The 18249-nt window shown below is 38.7% G+C and overlaps 1 protein-coding gene across 8 annotated transcripts in view; it reads left to right on the top strand.

Moving 5' to 3' along the window:
* The window catches only part of TSHZ3 (teashirt zinc finger homeobox 3), an 83379-nt gene extending 66102 nt beyond the window's left edge, over positions 1-17277 (top strand). For 7 of the 8 annotated variants that reach the window (XM_067004212.1, XM_067004213.1, XM_048073303.2 and 4 more), the window contains one exon: positions 12399-17277. In XM_067004212.1, the coding sequence (XP_066860313.1) occupies positions 12494-15598 (3105 nt within the window). In that variant the 5' untranslated portion in view covers positions 12399-12493 and the 3' untranslated portion in view covers positions 15599-17277. Of the gene's footprint in view, positions 1-3592; positions 4350-12398 lie in introns of those variants that run through there. The other variant, XM_048073305.2, reaches the window with a different exon arrangement.
* Positions 17278-18249: the final 972 nt, after the last annotated feature.

Genomic DNA, 18249 nt, shown 5'->3' with positions numbered 1-18249 from the left:
TTGGATTGGATCCAGATTAGGAGGGGTGACCTGTGCTTTCTACAAGGTTAGTTTTAATAAGTGTTTTTTATCTGAAATCCAGTAGAGCTTTAGAAGCAGTAAGAGCATCAGAACTGTTTTCCCCTTTTACAGATAGGTAAACTGAGTTTTAAGTGTGCTGTCTACAACAAAGACAGTGGAAGGTCCGTGAATGGATCCTGCAACCCATAACAGACCTGATTATCCTTCTTCCTCTAAGCTGCAATGAACTCCTTCTAAAACGCAGCTCATGCTTACGCTCTGTCCATTTTTATGTGCTTACTGTTTTACGCATCCAACAGGGTTATGTATGCTTTTTTAGTAACGCCTGCTGAAGCATGGAAAGGATCAACATTTCATTTTCATTACATTTCATTTATTTCTCTATTTTGGAGGAAGGGTTCCATAAAGTATAAGATAGACATAACTAAAATAAGTTTCCATGGTGGGTGAAAGGTACTGGTAGTTAATGTGACTCCTCATAAAGCAGCTGAATTGTAAGTTACAATCAAAGATTGAGAAAAAATGTCTGCTTGATAATGTCTTTTGCCATAGTAAAATACAGTCACATGAGGAGTAAAAGACTGAAAGAATGGCTAGACAAAGACAGATCATTCATTTGTGCTTAGTTTGAGACTCCTACAAAGCTGTTACTTGAAAGTACCTACACTGGGTAAGGGAACATGGAGATTGCCATCTCACGTGTGTATTTAGTCTTTGTATTATTTCAAATGCTATCTAGCTACAATTGCATGAAATAGATGCCCCTACCTGGTACAGAGATACATATTACATCATTGCTGCTATAATACTCTGCTGGAAAAAGACTTTTTAGAGGATTTCTAATGATAATGAAAATATTCTGATACAGCATTAAGGATTTTGCTACTGAAATGTGTTTAATGTAAATATGCTGTCAGATACCCTTCAAGTAATTGACAAGAGCGGATGATTAGCAGTGTTCTCAATAGTGTTTTTGCATAATCTTACATTTTGACAGAACTCTTCAGCGGCTTTTTATTGTCAGTGCTCTGCAATCAGTAATACTTTTTCCTTGACATTTACTTTGTCATTATAAATCTTGTAAGTGGTCATTTAACTTGTTTGGTATGCATGTAAGAATATCATTACTAACATGTTTGAAAAAATGTCTTCCTGTTGAGGAACTACTATGAAAGTAAACTTAAAAAAAAAATATGTAGTGGGTTGATGAGTGACTTTATGAAATAAATACTTGTCTATGAGCATCTTCTTATCTTCTTGCACATTTCAAGGATGATTTTGAAATCACTTCTTGAACGTTCACAGATAAGTCATCAAATTCAGGGTGGCTGTTGGATTATTTTTTATCTGTTTTTTTTTTTTAATTATTATAATTTCACACTGTTTTTCAGTTTTGACCACTTACATCCAACTGACTAAAATTAAGCTCTTATAATCCATAAGCATTCATAATTACATACTGCATGCAACGTTTGTAGTCAGTATAATAAGCCTTCATCTTTATTGAAGCATCTCTTGTTTCTACAGCAGTTCTTTAATCTATCTCAATAGATTTCTAGTGTACAGCTCATATAGATTTGGTTAGTGACAAGGGTTAGAGTAGTCTTGTAGAACATTTACTTGTAGCTGTGAAAAGCCCACATTCATCAGAGGATTAGGTCGATCAGATTGTACCAGGATCAATGGAAGGACTGTGTGATCCCTCTTAGGCTGTAACGTGTTCACCTTCTTGGAGAGAATTCACATACACACACATTTCTCTGTCTTAAAGCCATTTATCTCAGAATGTCAAATTGCAATAATTAACCATTATTGATCTTAAATTCAATTAACTTCATTAACACAGGTCATGATGAGGGTGCTTGTAAGGGAAAGGCTCTTGACAAGTGTCTTTTCTTATATGACATTGAATGTTCACAATTGTGGCTATAAACTATTCATATTGTGCCATAGGAACATCTTTTAAAAATGACAAGGGTTTGGTTGGTGGCTTTGAAGAGGCATTTTAATCCCCTCCCCCTCATCTTCTAGTTCTCAGGGTTTTCCAGCAAATTTTCTATTCAGGAATCAGTGAACCATTTGTTTCCAGCACATTATCTTAGTGTGGCATTATAGCAAAACCCACCTATTCAAATACCCTTCAGTTCAATAGCTAGTGCTAGATAGAGACTCATTTACAAAAGAGTATATTAGTATAGTTAGCAAATGAGTGAAATGAATATTCAGTGCTTTTTTTTTTGCTTTCCATACAAAACAAGTTGGGGCCATCTTGTAGAGGTAATCCTTGGGATATTTGCTTTCTCTAAGTCATAGGATTCATACAGCAGTCAATAGTTGTTTTTCGTAAATGAAGGCCGAATAAAAACTCTGAAAGGACACAAAGCTTTGTTGGCCCACAGTGAACTCCTTTTTTTCATGGAGAAACTTCATTATAAGTACAAGTTCACAATAGCTGAAATTGTGATTGAAATCATTTGGATTTCTACTATACCATTCATACAGTTGTATGGAGTTCATTGTAAGTAGTCACTGCAACCAAAATAGCTATTGAAACTACTGTATAAAGGGCTTCAACAGGAATTTCAAGTTTGCAAGAAAAATGAAGGCTGCAGCTCGAGATGTGTGTTAATGTTACTATGGTTAAACACAAATACAAAGCCAGTGTTCTGGTCACTGTAAAACTTGTAAGATGTGGCAGATTGTAAGATGTGGCAACCAAGGATGTGGGAAGATTATAGAAAGTAAGGTGTAAGTTTTTTTAGTCCAAAAAACTCTAAACTGTAATCAGAAGGCTCAGAGAAATGTGGATAAAGAGAAATGACAACATCAGTTTTGTTCAGAAACAGATTTCTGTGACAATTAAATGGTCATTTTGTCACTAAATTTGCTATTTCCACTCCAGTATACAAAGCATTTACTGAAAAGAGGCAGGGCAGAAGCAGAATGGTTTGATTACTGCATTCGAAGAAACTAAAGTTCCCTTAAAACATCTGTTTGCTCAGTGAAGGATTATAATAATTAAGAGCTATTAGAGCCATATTGAGAACTTTTATGCTCATGCCTGCTTATCCTGGAGTTGGCTGTGAATCTTGTATTCGTTTGGTGAATGCACTGTGTGCTTTTCAGTGATTAAAAGATGCCACCCAAATGCTGATATCAAGCAGAGGTTGTGTCACTGCATATTTTAGTACAAATTCACACAGATAATTTGGCTTGTTCTTACAAGTATGTTGATAGTGACTTTTAATAAAAATAATTTTTAAAAAATCCAATTATTTTTTATTCTTTGGGTATTCCAGTAAATATTTTTGTCTACTCGGGGAAATGGTAATTCTATGCCTAGAAAAATTCTGTGAAGAGTCCAAAACCCAGTGTCCCTCCTAAATCAAAATCAAGCATTTACTTCCTGCTGTAATATGTGCTTGCATGGAGTGGGAAATTCTAACACGTGTGTAGTACTTCACACCAAGCAACTGTCTTAGAAAGCAACACAAAACCAGTTTTGTCTCAGAGTGGATCACATTTACTTGTGATGAATAATTTATACAGAAAATGTAGATTTTTTTTTCCCTGTTACTAATGCACATAGTAATTGTATTTGGTAAGTTTATGTGAATGTTTTCAGACTGTGGGGCTGCTCATGAGCTATTTACTTCAACAGTTTGTGTCTGGCTCTTGAATCCTTCCCCTGGTGTTTTCCCCCCTCCATGGCTTGTTAGCTGGCTCTCAACCCTCCGAGGGGTAGCGGGGAGCTGTGTGCCCCTGTGCGTGGTGTGCGTTTGTAACGTTGGTGTTCTTGCAGGAAGGGCACCCCTTCCCCAGTAACCTGGAGGTGGGGAGGGGAGGAAGAGGAAGGTACTTCGTGAATATTGATGACCATGAAGCTACTCAAACCAAACAGCAATTGAGAATTCCCACGGGGTGTTCGCAGTTCTTGTTTCTTACTTACCTACTTGATCTAGTCTCAATAGTGCTTGTGAAAGACTGTTTTTGCAGTGACAGAGAAGGCCAAGACCTTTTTTTCTCCTTTTTCTATTTCAGCAGGATCAGACAGAAATTTCAGGCTTATGCTCATAGAGGCTGTCAAAATATCTACTCCCCCCAAGTGCAAAATACGATAGCAAGTGAGGGCCTTTTGTCCACACAGGAGCCCATCGTGTTTCCCAGCCTTTCTGCTTGCATGCTGTGATCCTGCGTTGCTGCTGGTCGTCAGCCGTGGGCATGCAGAGTGGAGCATAAACTGCCCCCCAGCTTCCACGCAGCGGTATTTTTGGAAGTCAGCTGTATCGTGTATGTGTGACTGCAAATTTAGGACAACCGAAAAAAAGGTCTGTTGTTCCTGACTAGCCATATGCTTTGAGCTATTATTCCTGTTTCTCATAAGCATGGCGTTCTCTTCCAGCTGTACAATATTGACATCTGATAGCAAATTTTACATGAGGAATTCTCTTTAAAAATCCATGTGATTTAGTGCATTATACATGGGAGTAATTTGGACCGTGAATCTCTCAAAGGTTTTGTCAATCTTCAGATCCCTTCTTGTTAGAAACTTCCTGCAGATCAGCTCTCTAAGTGAGATAGATCTCAGACCGATCCTCACGCAACCCTACGTGCACTGCAGCATGATATGATCTTGTGCTGTTCTCCATGTTAGGAAGACGTGGTGTTACGTTTCACAGGTGGATAATATGAGCAGATTTTAGAAAAACCCTGCTTAGCAGGTTGAATTCAGGGAGTTCAGGCCCCAAGCAGAAATTAAGGCAGAGCATGGCTTTGGAGGAGGGAGGCATGATCCACCGTGTTACATCTCCAACGCTGCCCTGGTAGAGCAGACATTCACGGCTTACCTGGAGTCTTGCTCTGTGCTGGGAGCAGAAAGCTTTTTGGATACGAGTTGTGACAATTCCTTTCCTAATTTCAAAAACCTTTCCTATTTTTCCCGTTGTGAAAGGGAGTTTGCTGGCAGTGTGCAGATTCAGCATTTATTGGATTCTAGCAGCTTGGCTCAGTGGAGATTCTTTAACCACAGACTCTAGATTTTGCACAGTATGTGCACATGTGGGCATTTCACTGGGTATTTTATCCTTAGTAATTGTTTAAGCTGAAAACTAGCAATTATTTTCAATTACGCACATAGGTTGCACTCACATAAACATACTGTGAAGAAGCATAGGAACAAAACACAGATTTAAGCTTTCTGCTCATGCTTTGTGTAAATAACTGCGTTATATATATTAACCTACAGGAGTTGCAGGCTTCTTTACTTGTCTTCTTGTCTGGCACTGGGCAAGTCATTTTTAACTTATTTGGATTTCCAGGTCCACAGCTATAAACTGTGGGTAAGAATGCTTCTTCCACAGGGTTGCTGTGAAGAGTAAAACAGTCATTGGAGCTTTTGAACACCAAAGTGGAATGATGGCCAATTGTGCTAAGTTGTTCCTAAGCCAGCATTTAATATAATGGCATTCTGTTTTTTCAGGTGTATATTTAATGAAGGAGATAGCATATATTCCTTTTAACAGGAATATCTCATTTAAAAAAAGACTGAATGGTATTTGGTTCCAGAAAAAAGGAATGCCTGCTTTAGCAGAATTAGTAGCAATTTTTGAATGTTTACTGTTTTTATTTGTAGGTTCCCTCTATGATACCTTTTGTATGGCAGCGTAAAGTCTGAATTGAACAGGAGACCTGAATTCTGTACCCTCCTTTAAAGTACACGAAAGGCAGGGGAGTATGGAATACAGTGACATGAGGAAGAGGTGCTTGCTTTTTACGTTAATGACGTATGAACTCAGTCCTGGTTATCATCTCTTTCCTCTGTATTCTTGTCCATGTAATTCTCAACTCTTAGCACTTAACGTTTGATCTGAACTCTCAGAAGTTGCTCCAAATGTAGTACCAGGCCAGGATGCTATATTAGAGCAGCTGGCCATCTTCCTTTGGCCTGTTTCTGAGCTCTGTGTATCAGACAGCTGCAGTATTTTCATGAAGGAACAAACACAAGTACACTTCAAAGTTTCTGGTGCCTAATGATAGCTACCTATTAAATTGGCATGCTGTGTTGCACCATCCATGCTGATTCCCAGTAACTTCATACTACAATATTACTGGCATGCAAAGTCTGCAGATGTATCAACATACAAAAAATCCAGCTAAACAAGCATGAATCACGCACACCACATCAAATTGACATGTTAAAAATTAATATTCTTGACCTTGCCAGTGGGCAGAATATTCAGAATAATCTTGGAGTAGGATCGTGCCTCGGTGCAAGGTACCAGCTACTTCAGCCGACAGGTGAGAGCAGTGCTGACCTCTCCACTTGGAAATGACATTTCTCTCCCATAATAGACAGTCCTGCCCCTATGAAACAGAACTTTTGACCTTTCTAACAAAAAAAACGTCCCTCTCAAGGTGTTGGCTGATCAGCATTGCCATGCCTGTTCGGGGGCAGTGTTGTCATGTGCCACTCTTGTAAACCGGGAGCCACTACGGCCTCCTGTTTCTGTTGCCTCACTGGGAATATACTGACATCTCTGCCACATGGTGAAGTCTTAAACATAGTTTCAGCTACATGCGAATTATCAGTCAGACTCTGTATAGAAATAACTCATGTTGTGGGTGAGATGTTTGCCTTTCTTCCTGTAAGCGGAAGGGCTGGGGAGTGGGAGTTTTCTAACAGACTGATAGAACTATTTTGTATGCCTACAGTTGCATTAGGTCTCTGATTGACTCCATCCACTGGCTGTTTTTCTCTTGCCTCTGTTCATTAATTTTGTGCATAATGTCCATTGGCACAGCCAAAGTGTCTCAGGAAAGCTGTTGACTTTCTCTTGACTTGTGTTCAGGCCATGCCCCATCTTGACTCTGAATGACCCCACAGAAACTGTAGACTCCTTGAGGTTTTTTTCATAGGTTACTTAAATTGTAAATAATAATAATAATAATAAAGTAATTTCTTAGGTGACTGGAGCCTTCCTGCTCTCAGTGTCTGTCTTCTGTTCTTGAAGTATGAGTGTAAATGGATTCCCTTTTTTTTAAGGGTTTAAAAGTTTCAATATGCACTGAAAAATCAGGTGGTTTGGGAAATGATCCTTAGCATTACACGATGACTTCAAACCGTGCATAAATAAGTAATAAAGTTGGTTGCATTTTTTTAATAAAAGGCCATTTGGTTAAATCAAAATACTTCCAAGAAATTGAATGGTTTTGATGAACTTGTAGTCAAGCATTTTTTCACGTTGGAAGAATATTTGAATGTTTTGATACTTTTTCAAGCAAAGAGCTTATATTCTAGTTTAAATATATGCTGGTAAGCTAATTAAAATCAAAGTCTTGGCAAAAAAACATAATTAAGACATTGCAAAAGTATAGCAATGAAATATTTGGATAGATCCAAGCCGAAATATATGGTCTCAGATGCATTTTTTCAGGAAATATGAGAAGATTTGTGCAATTAATTGGTTTTGGGAGAACAGTAAAGTATGTCTTTAATGCTAGGGTTTTGTATTTTCAAACAAACTCGAGGTGCATGTCTGACCACGTTGTGGATATTGTGTGGATGCTGCCATGGAAGGGAGGAAAGCTACGCCGCATTTTCATCTGAGTGCTACCGAGGAGCTCTCATAGACGAGGCTCGAGCCAGGGGCTGTTGTGCTGGTGGGCACCTCGGGAGGTGGCAGAGTTTGGCCCAGGAGGTCAGCGGAGCAGTGGTCGTTCCAGCTCTGAAGAAACATAATGGGCCGATGACATTTCTCCGGCTTTGTATAGTGTCTGAGGTGTCTATAGTGCCTGTGGTGTCAGTGTAGAGAGAGGTACATGAGTGTATTAGTGTATATACAATATGCACGTATATAGATCATTTTGGGTAGTGATGTATCACCATTTATTTCCACTGGCAAAGAAATGATCCATAGCTCGGTTATGAAGGTAATTTCCCCTTGTATGGAAATGAATTCCATTATACCACAGCTTACAGTTACGTATTTATATCAAATGTGTTAATTTCATTTTTACCTTGCAGTTTAGTTAATAATTTTAATAAATATTAATGAGGGAACCATTCTCAACCTCTCAATAGCTGTACCTGCAATAGGTTCCAGAATCCCTTGGATATCCTCATCTCTAGAAACTGAAGGCCTCCCCACAGAACCACTGCCCATCTTTTGTCAAATATGTCACAGTGACAACATCGTCAACTTGCATGCAGTTTCCTGTGGGGTATGGTGTCCTACAAGACGTAAACTACAAACTTTTTTGGGAATGGTGACTTTTTATTCTTCTTTTACACTGGAAAAAGAAAATCAAAAATACAGAAGTACATAATTTCTTTCATTTCCATTCTTATTAACTTCTGCTGTTAGAATTGCCTTTAAAGTCTTTTTTTTCCCCTCAGACTTTGCTGTCAAGGCATTGAAGAACAGTTGTACAGATGCCCTGCTGTTTCAAACATTTACTCTACACTTGAAACATATCAAACCAAGAGTCTCTCTTTTTTATTAATAAGAAGCAAACAGCTGAGTACAGATGGACTGGAGACAGTGCTTCTTAAAGACAATCTCTCCATCAGCAGTGAATCTCAGTGAAAAGTTTTGTTTTTTTTTTTTAACCATCTCCTCCTGATTTTATTTTCCATTTTCATAGCCTCTTTGCTCTTCCCGTAGGTACTTAACCAAAGGAGAAGTTTCTCAGCACAGCCCTCCTTGTCCTTCTGTCTGTTGCACCTAGACAGAACGCCGGTCGTCTCCCTCTGAGTGAGTTGTGGTGAGGCAGGCTGGATCAGAGGTTCCCTTAGCTGCAGATTGGCTCCTTTCCTCCAGTGCCCTTAATCCCATACTCCCCTGTGGTGTGAGACTGAAGTTTGGCCTTAATCCCCTTCTGTCCCACATGCTGATAACAATTCAGTTGGGTTTTCTGAGGAGGAAGTGCATCCATTGCCTGCTGATGGACCCTCTGAGGACAAAGCCTTAGGGAGCTGTGAGCCCTTCAGCCACTGTAAACCTACCTGTAGTGGTGTGGAAACCTTTGAGAATGGCTGAGTCTGCCACTGCAGATTGGCCAAGACTTGCTGGGTTGCCTTATGATGCTGTCCTTCAGCCCTGAAGGCACGTGGTAGGTGACCAGCCCTTGGAATAAGATGTTAGAAGCTACTGGCACAAACTGCTTAGGACCGTGTTTTAAGTCGTAGGCTGAGATGTTTCCCTGAACACCCTCATCTCTTGTATACACCTTTGGTTGAGTAAGTAGGGGGTAATGTTGTGTTTCATCCCTCCTCTCCCTTGTGCAGGGAGCAGAAGGAGTTGTTCAAACTGTAGCTTGATTAAAGTTGCAGGTTGCTGGGTTAAATTCCACGCTGTTGTTTATTCCTCATTTCCCACATATCTGGATCAAAGACTGATGTCACAACTTGGCTTCACAACTTGAGCTTAGGAAGGAGAACAGCTATGGAAGAGGCAGCTCCTGGTTAACACGCAAATATGCTTGATAGTTGGTGAAAAGGGCAAAGAAAGCATGAAAGGTAAATAGATTTACATTTAAATGAGCCGCATGCTGGAGGTTTTCCCTAATGTAAAAGTCACTCTCGAAAAAAACAGTGAATGTGACAATACAAGTGTTTCATCCAAACAAAATTCACAAGATTTCAGCGGTAAGAGAAACAAAAGTGTAAAGAAAACCACACTAATTAGGGACTTCGTTCTGTGCCCCCTGTCCACGTTGGTGAGCACTGGTCTGCAGGAGCACTTCCAGTGGCGTGCAGGGACCCAGCCCAGGGCTTTGGTATGTGCTGTGTGGGAGTGGATGGCACGCGCTCGTGCTAGTACCCAGTGGACAGAAGGAGCGAAGGACAGGTACATTTATAGGGTGCTTTGGTCTTTCATCTCAGGCTGCAGGTGTGCACGAGATCATTCTAATGCAGGCAGGGTGACAATAACCTTGGATTTTCTTTACCTCTTAAAAAGGGAGTCTTCAGTTTCACATGAGGCAAAGGAATGAGAGTAGTAAAAGAAAAATTGTTTCGACAAGGTGGAAAAGAAAAAGGGTACATTTGCTTCCAAATCATAGGTTCATGCTGTCATTTCTTCCTTCCATCCTTCTTCATTCTTATCACTAAGATCTTTGGCATGGTTCAGATGGAGGTAGTTGGTTGTCAATTGTTTACAAGTTACTAGTAATTATTTATTTTTTTTTAGCTCTAGAGAGTAATTATTTAAATTTTTTTAGCTCTAGAGAGCTCTGGTCTGCTTTGCTGAAGATTTTGCTGAAGATTTTGGTAGAGTTTAGAAACATGATGTCACAAATAAGATAAAAAGCAATCTGTACCATCTATAAGAGAATGAAATTATTGAATGAAATCCATCTCATTAGATGATAAATTCATTATAGTGGCTTCATTGCATGTATTTGTGTGGTAGGCACTGATCCTGACTACAGATTGCCAGCATGACTGTAGCATACGTAAAAAAAGGATTGTTTAATTCTTTCAAAATATTCTGAAAAAGCATAGAGTAAAAGGGAGACGTTCTATTTCATGAGAGCACATATATGTTTTTAAAGATGTTATCAGCATCTTCAAAACATCTTATAATAATTTAAAGTTTTTAACTTAATTCTTTCAAACTACACTCTTCCAAATGTTAAAAATAGGAGCCTTGCTGCATGAATTTTCTGTGTTGAAATTACCTGAGCTTAAATCATATAATCACAATTACCTGTTACTCTTGTGTTATGTTTGTGCCTTCAAAGGTTTAGCTGGTATTCTGTAGATCAGATTATAACTTTCCATGCTTGGAGGAAGATTTGCTACTATTCATCCATGTGAGAAATAGTAGTGAATATTTTGTATTTCCTAACAGAATGAAGAAATACTCCTTATGAAACTAAAAGCCTGATTACATTGTTGCTTTAACAGTTGTTTATGTCTTTTTTTGGTTTTCTGACAACATGTAAACATATTTTCACTGAAATAAGTTTGCATGGTTCAATACTGTATACGTGATATCTACTATAGTATTCTCCTACACTTTTCTTTCTCGGGATATTAATCATTATCTTCATAGCACTATTGCCTGAATAAACAAGCTGTAGATTATTTAATGTGTTTACAATACAGATACCCATACATTCCAGATGTGTTGCAGAGAAGAAGGTCAAAAGTCAAGTGTCCTCAACCATACAGTCTACTGGAAACATGTTTTTTTTCAAAGTTTATAATTATATTTGTGATAGATTGCAAGCACATTTTAAATTCCACTTAATTCAGAACAGTCATGATCTATTTTGCTTTCTTAGCTGTAAATTAATGCACTATATAGAAATAGATTATTTTGATCAATTAATGATCCCTCTCCTAATGTTACTGTAGTTTCCCTTCCTGAAGGAATAATTTAGGTAGACTTAATATATGTAGAATACGTGCACAGAAGCTCTGTGGAAAAAAATAATGTGTTTACTGTCATTTCTCAACTATCCTATTCAGGAAGAGTATCTTAAATTTACGTCACCAGTTGCATTACTTGAGGAGGAAAAAAAGACAGGATCCCTGTTGGGTGTCTATGTAGCTTATGCTGAGTAAATATTGACAAAGTAGTCTAAAGAGCAAACACTTTGACATTTGTAAGGTCCACTGGAAGGTCTTGTATATATTTATACAGCAAGAATGAGTACAGCATACCAATTTTCTTGAACTAGCTCCTGACATAATTCTGCATGGGCTTTCTTGTTGAGAAAGGTATGCTTAAATGGGAATGGGTCATTTGTTACACCCATAATGAATATCCTCGAATTGCTGTTAGTGAGTTGTTTCAGAAGGTTGTGTCACCTGCTTTTACTGTCTCCTCCTCTGAAATATGATAACTGCTAATAATGATAACTTCTTGAAAATCTCATTTTTTAATTATTGCAACTGGGGAATTTTATTTTTTATTTTTTACTTTGTAGGAATTTTTGATGTTTGTTGTACTCTATATTTATTAAAGATTGAGTCTCAAAACTGTAATGAGCAAAAAATGCTTGCTTAATTTAAATTGTGAATCTGTCTGTTAAGAAATGCATTAGGGGTAGGAGAAGCATAAGACATATTAATTGACAGACAGGAACTGCTGTCTCTGAGGTTGATACAAGTAATTTATTACTTTAGAAATGAATGCCACCTCCAGAATGTGCTTCATTAATTTCAAATTTAGTTTTAATTTCAAGCTGTTGCCCCTTGAGAAGAATAAGGTGGCAAATTATGTTTGAAGAGCAGATTTTTTTCTTGCTCAGAAGAAACACTAAATTTTAACCGTTTAATTTTGCAAATAAGTGCAGTTCTTTGGCTGAAACACGAGTGAAAGTATGATCAGCAGAAACTAACTTATATTTTCTTCTCTTCATAATAGCCTATGTTTCAGACGAACTAAAAGCAGCAGCATTGGTGGAAGAAGATGTGGAACCTGATGAAAACACAGTTGATGGGGAGCCTTCAGCAAAATATATGTGTCCAGAAAAAGACTTCAGTAAGAACTGCCAAAGCTACCAAAATTCTCCAGCTGCTGAATTTTCTAGCCATGAAATGGACAGTGAGTCACACATCAGTGAGACAAGTGACCGCATGGCAGACTTTGAGAGCAGTTCTATTAAAAATGAAGAAGAGAACAAGGAGGTTTCAATACCACTCGAAGACTCTACTGTATCTGATAGTTTAGAACAAATGAAAGCTGTATATAATAACTTTCTCTCCAATTCCTACTGGTCCAATCTCAATTTGAATATTCACCAGCCAATTTCAGAAAAAAACAACGGTAGCAGCAGCAGTAGCAGCAGCAGCAGCAGTAGTTGTGGAAGTGGCAGCTTTGACTGGCACCAGACTGCTATGGCTAAAACACTGCAGCAAGTTTCTCAGAGCAGAATTCTTCCTGAACCGAGCCTTTTTAGTACAGTTCAATTGTACAGACAAAGCAGTAAGCTTTATGGCTCTATATTTACTGGAGCCAGTAAATTCCGCTGTAAAGACTGCAGTGCTGCCTATGATACTTTAGTAGAATTAACAGTGCACATGAATGAAACGGGACATTATCGAGATGACAACCATGAAACTGATAACAATAACCCTAAAAGATGGTCCAAACCTCGTAAACGCTCATTGCTTGAAATGGAAGGGAAAGAAGATGCCCAGAAAGTATTAAAGTGTATGTACTGTGGTCATTCATTTGAATCTCTTCAGGATTTGAGTGTTCATATGATCAAAACAAAACACTACCAAAAAGTGCCTCTGAAGGAACCTGTTACACCTGTAGCAGCAAAAATTATCCCAGCTACTAGAAAGAAAGCATCACTAGAGCTTGAACTTCCAAGTTCACCAGATTCCACAGGTGGGACACCAAAAGCAACAATCTTGGATACCAATGATGCACTTCAAAAGAATTCCAATCCCTACATTACACCAAATAATCGCTATGGTCACCAGAACGGTGCAAGCTATGCCTGGCACTTTGAGGCAAGGAAATCTCAAATTCTGAAGTGCATGGAATGTGGAAGTTCGCATGACACTCTGCAGGAACTCACTGCTCACATGATGGTGACAGGACATTTTATTAAAGTCACTAACTCTGCCATGAAAAAAGGGAAGCCAATTATAGAAGCTCCAGCAACACCTACAATAACGTCTTTAGTAGATGAGAAAGTCCAGTCTGTGCCACTAGCTGCCACCACTTTTACATCTCCTTCCAATACGCCGTCTAGTGTTTCCCCTAAATTAAATGTTGAAATAAAAAAAGAAGTAGATAAAGAAAGAAACATTGCTGATGACAAAATGAAGGACAAAGAAAAGTCAAGTGAAGATGAGGAGAAATACGATATTTCTTCAAAGTACCATTACTTGACTGAAAATGACCTAGAAGAAAGCCCTAAAGGGGGACTAGATATATTGAAATCTTTAGAAAACACAGTTACATCAGCTATAAATAAAGCCCAGAATGGCACACCAAGCTGGGGTGGCTACCCCAGCATTCATGCTGCCTATCAGCTGCCAAATATGATGAAGCTATCATTGGGTTCATCTGGCAAGAGTACACCATTAAAACCTATGTTTGGAAACAATGAACTAGTATCGCCATCTAAAAACCAGCCTTTGGTGTCTCCACCAAGCAGCCAGACCTCACCTGTGCCAAAAACAAACTTTCATGCCATGGAAGAATTGGTAAAGAAAGTCACTGAGAAGGTGGCTAAAGTGGAGGAGAAAATGAAAGAGCCTGAAGGAAAGCTTTCTCCAATGAAGCGTGCAACACCTTCACCATGCAGTAGTGAAGTCAGTGAACCCCTTAAAATGGATGCCTCCAATGATGGTGGTTTTAAAAGCCAGCAGAACAGCCCAGTCCCTCAGAGAGATGGCTGCAAGGACAGTCCAACTGTAGAACCTGCGGAAAATGGGAAAGAACCCGTTAAGTCAATTGTAAGTTCTTTAAGTAGCAGCACAGCTATCATTACTGATCACCCTCCTGAACAGCCATTTGTAAATCCATTAAGTGCGCTGCAGTCTGTCATGAATATTCACCTTGGGAAGGCAGCAAAGCCATCTTTGCCCGCTTTGGACCCAATGACCATGCTTTTTAAAATGAGCAATAGTTTGGCAGAAAAGGCTGCAGTGGCCACCCCACCTCTACAGTCCAAAAAAACAGACCACTTAGACCGTTATTTTTATCATGTCAACAATGACCAACCCATAGATTTGACGAAAGGCAAGAGTGACAAAAGCTGCTCTTTGGGTTCAGCGCTTTTGTCATCCACATCGACATCTTCTGCATCTTCTTCATCTACAGTGACAACAGCAAAGACATCTGCAGTCGTGTCATTCATGTCAAACTCGCCGCTACGCGAGAATGCCTTGTCAGATATATCTGATATGCTGAAGAACCTGACAGAAAGTCACACATCAAAATCTTCCACACCTTCCAGCATATCTGAGAAATCTGACATTGATGGTACCACAATAGAGGAACCAGAAGAGAGTACACCAGCTCAGAAAAGGAAGGGACGTCAGTCTAACTGGAACCCTCAGCACTTGCTCATCTTGCAGGCCCAGTTTGCAGCTAGTTTACGGCAGACTTCAGAGGGTAAATACATCATGTCAGACTTGAGCCCTCAAGAAAGAATGCACATTTCCAGGTTTACAGGACTTTCAATGACCACAATTAGCCACTGGCTAGCCAATGTGAAATACCAGCTCCGAAGGACGGGGGGAACTAAGTTCCTTAAAAATTTGGACACTGGACATCCAGTGTTCTTTTGTAATGACTGCGCGTCACAGATCAGAACTCCTTCAACTTATATCAGTCATCTTGAATCACATCTGGGTTTCAGGTTAAGAGACTTGTCCAAACTGTCCAGTGAACAGATTAACAATCAGATAGCACAAGCAAAGTCACCGTCTGAAAAGCTGGTGACATCCTCTCCAGAGGAAGATATTGGAACTTCTTACCAGTGCAAACTTTGTAACAGGACTTTTGCAAGCAAGCACGCTGTTAAACTTCATCTTAGTAAAACACATGGGAAGTCACCAGAGGATCATCTTCTGTATGTTTCAGAGTTAGAGAAGCAGTAGCATTTGGTTTTGATTAGAATAACTGTAATTTGCTTTGAGGAAAACTGTCAAAGACGCCTTAAAGCTACTGTTTAGTTCTTGGCACATGTTCTTATTTTAACTCCAGAGTCACTCTGGGCTGAACTGTTTTGTATAACTGTACAGTGTTTAAATAGAGGTGCATAATCAGCTGTTGTTACTGGTAAAATATGAAGGTTAAAATGCAGTGGTAAGTGTTGGAACTTTGTGTAAATTGGATTTAGTTGCTGTGCATCCCTCTGATGCATCAAGCTGCATGCATTAACAGACAGTTTAATTAAGCATTTATAACTAATTCTGGTGCACTTTTTTCATGTGACCTAAGTGTGCTGGTATTTCTCACCCTATAATCTTTAGCCCTCTGAGTACTTTGAAGCACTTTTGCATTAATTTGGCAAAAATGTATGGATATGTTTGTTGTTGTTGTTTTTTTTGATCTTTTTTTTTTTAAAAAAAAACACCTTACCAGCTTAGTTCTGATTATTAATATGAACCTCCATTTATGCAAAGGTGTCTCACACCTTAAAATTTAAAAATATAATTTTCACATTGAAACATAGGTGTATATATTGTATAGATTTCAAAATCTCTTATGAAAAATGTGATTGTGGTTAATGCCATTTTCTTTTTCTTCAGCATTTTTAGCAACAGTGTTTTTTGTACCTGGTAAGCCCCAGGTATGAACTGTACTTATATATAGTGTATATTTCATTTTTTAGATCTAACAGTTCTTCTTTTAACATCCAAACATTGTAAATTATATGATGAGAGATACGGCAGATAGCATTTATAAAGTATTCAGAAACATTATTCTTAAAGTATGTTTTGTTTTGTTTTGCTATACAGTACATCTATATTAATAGAGGTTCATGTTTAAATTATACATATTTATTAGTGTTGCTATCATTTGTTTGTTTTTTGTTTTTTTTAAAAACTGTCTGAAGAAACAGAAGCCACGGACTGCATTCCTGGCATGCATTATAACTGTTTTGCACAACATGACTTTTAAAGGTATTTATTAGTAAAAAAATAAAATAAGAGAAAATTCAAAACAAACTCAGTGCTCAAAGGGTTAAATCTATTTGAAAACTTGTACTGTATTTCCTAAACATTGATAAAGCCTTTAAAATGTTTGTACTGTAGTACTTTGCTTAAAAGTTATGAGGCATTCTGTGATATAACCTCTTTTACTTATTTATAAGCGCTCTTGGTTGTTATTTCCTATTGTAGAATGCCTTTTTATTTCAACTGGTAACTTTCTGTTTTGTTCTGCCTAATTATTCTCCCAAGATTCCATACTGCAGCTTTATCTTTAGGCATATGAAAGGTAACCCGTGGTTACCAGCACACTAAGTGATTCTGTTCGTCTCCATTTTTGGCAGTTAATTTGCAGAAGTAACTGACAGCTGACACCATATGAGAATCTATGTATAAAATATTGGCATGTAAACAGCACAGACACTGTAATGCACTCTGTGCCCTGTTTTGTTGTTGACAATGAAGCACCATTATATGACTCTTCATATAACCTTTTTTTCTACAGCAGCATTAAAATTGTCTTTTTGCTATAATTTTGTGTTGCGTTCACAATTATGTCTGAAATGTGCTACGACTAATGAGCACATTAAAATTAAATTGTATGCTATCTGTTTATGACTGAAGCTTGAGTAGGTTTCTTCATCTGCCAGGTGCTGGCAGTCAAAAGCTGCACATAAATCACTGGAGTTTTAGTGAACTTTAGCGTTTAAAGAGCAGGGTAGCACTTATTCAAAGGCTGCATTAACAATCCCCCCCCGCCCCCCTCCCCCCCCCCCCCCCCCCCCGAACAGATAAATGAGCGTTATAACTCCTTTTTAAGCATCAGGTAAGGCTGGCTGTGAAGACAGGGTTTAGAAGCAACGTGTGGCAAAGCAAATAGGTGTTTTGCTGTGCTGCGTATGCAGCACCAGTGGGATGCCAATACTTGCACGCCTTCCCCAAACCTATTGAGCAGTCCACAAGTGGCACCGCTGGGTGATGCACAGGTTAGAGCAGCCCTTTCCGCCACCGAGCACTTCGGAGTGACAGGAGTAGGCACCTGCAACTGACGACTTAAACTTTGTGGTTGTGAAGTGAATCCTCTGATGGCCCTCTCCTGCTGTACAACACACAGAGCAGATAGCAAGGGAGGGAAGGAAGGTGAATAAACACAGGCCAAACAAACGCAAACAAGCAAGAGCATTTATATGATAATGACAGACTTCTTCTGGTGTTGACAGGTCACCCCATCAAAACCACTGAAAACAATTTACATCTCCAAAGTACCTATATTACTATGCATGTAAATAATGTCTTTTGCCAGTCAGGTGAACTTGGAGTCTAGAAATGGTTACAGGGGAACCAAAACCACCATTACAGCACTTAAGAATCATGTTTCAAGTAATAACTACCATCCGAATGTCAAATGTACAGTTTGCTTTCTTTTTTTTTTTTTAAATACTGTCTTCCAATAAGCAACTAATTCAATCTGCTTTGTGCTTTTTCTTCCCTTCTTCCTCTCACTCTAATTGTGAAAGCCAGTGCCACATCTTCACAAGTGTAACTGTGTTCTGTGCGTTCTGCAGCAAATACTGCTAAACAGACCGAATGAATGG

This window comes from Anser cygnoides, chromosome 12, assembly GCF_040182565.1.
Source record: "Anser cygnoides isolate HZ-2024a breed goose chromosome 12, Taihu_goose_T2T_genome, whole genome shotgun sequence".
NCBI classification, from domain to species: Eukaryota; Metazoa; Chordata; class Aves; order Anseriformes; family Anatidae; genus Anser; species Anser cygnoides.
The sequence above is the reverse complement of the archived record's forward strand: the minus strand, read 5'-3'. Positions and strand labels throughout refer to the sequence as shown.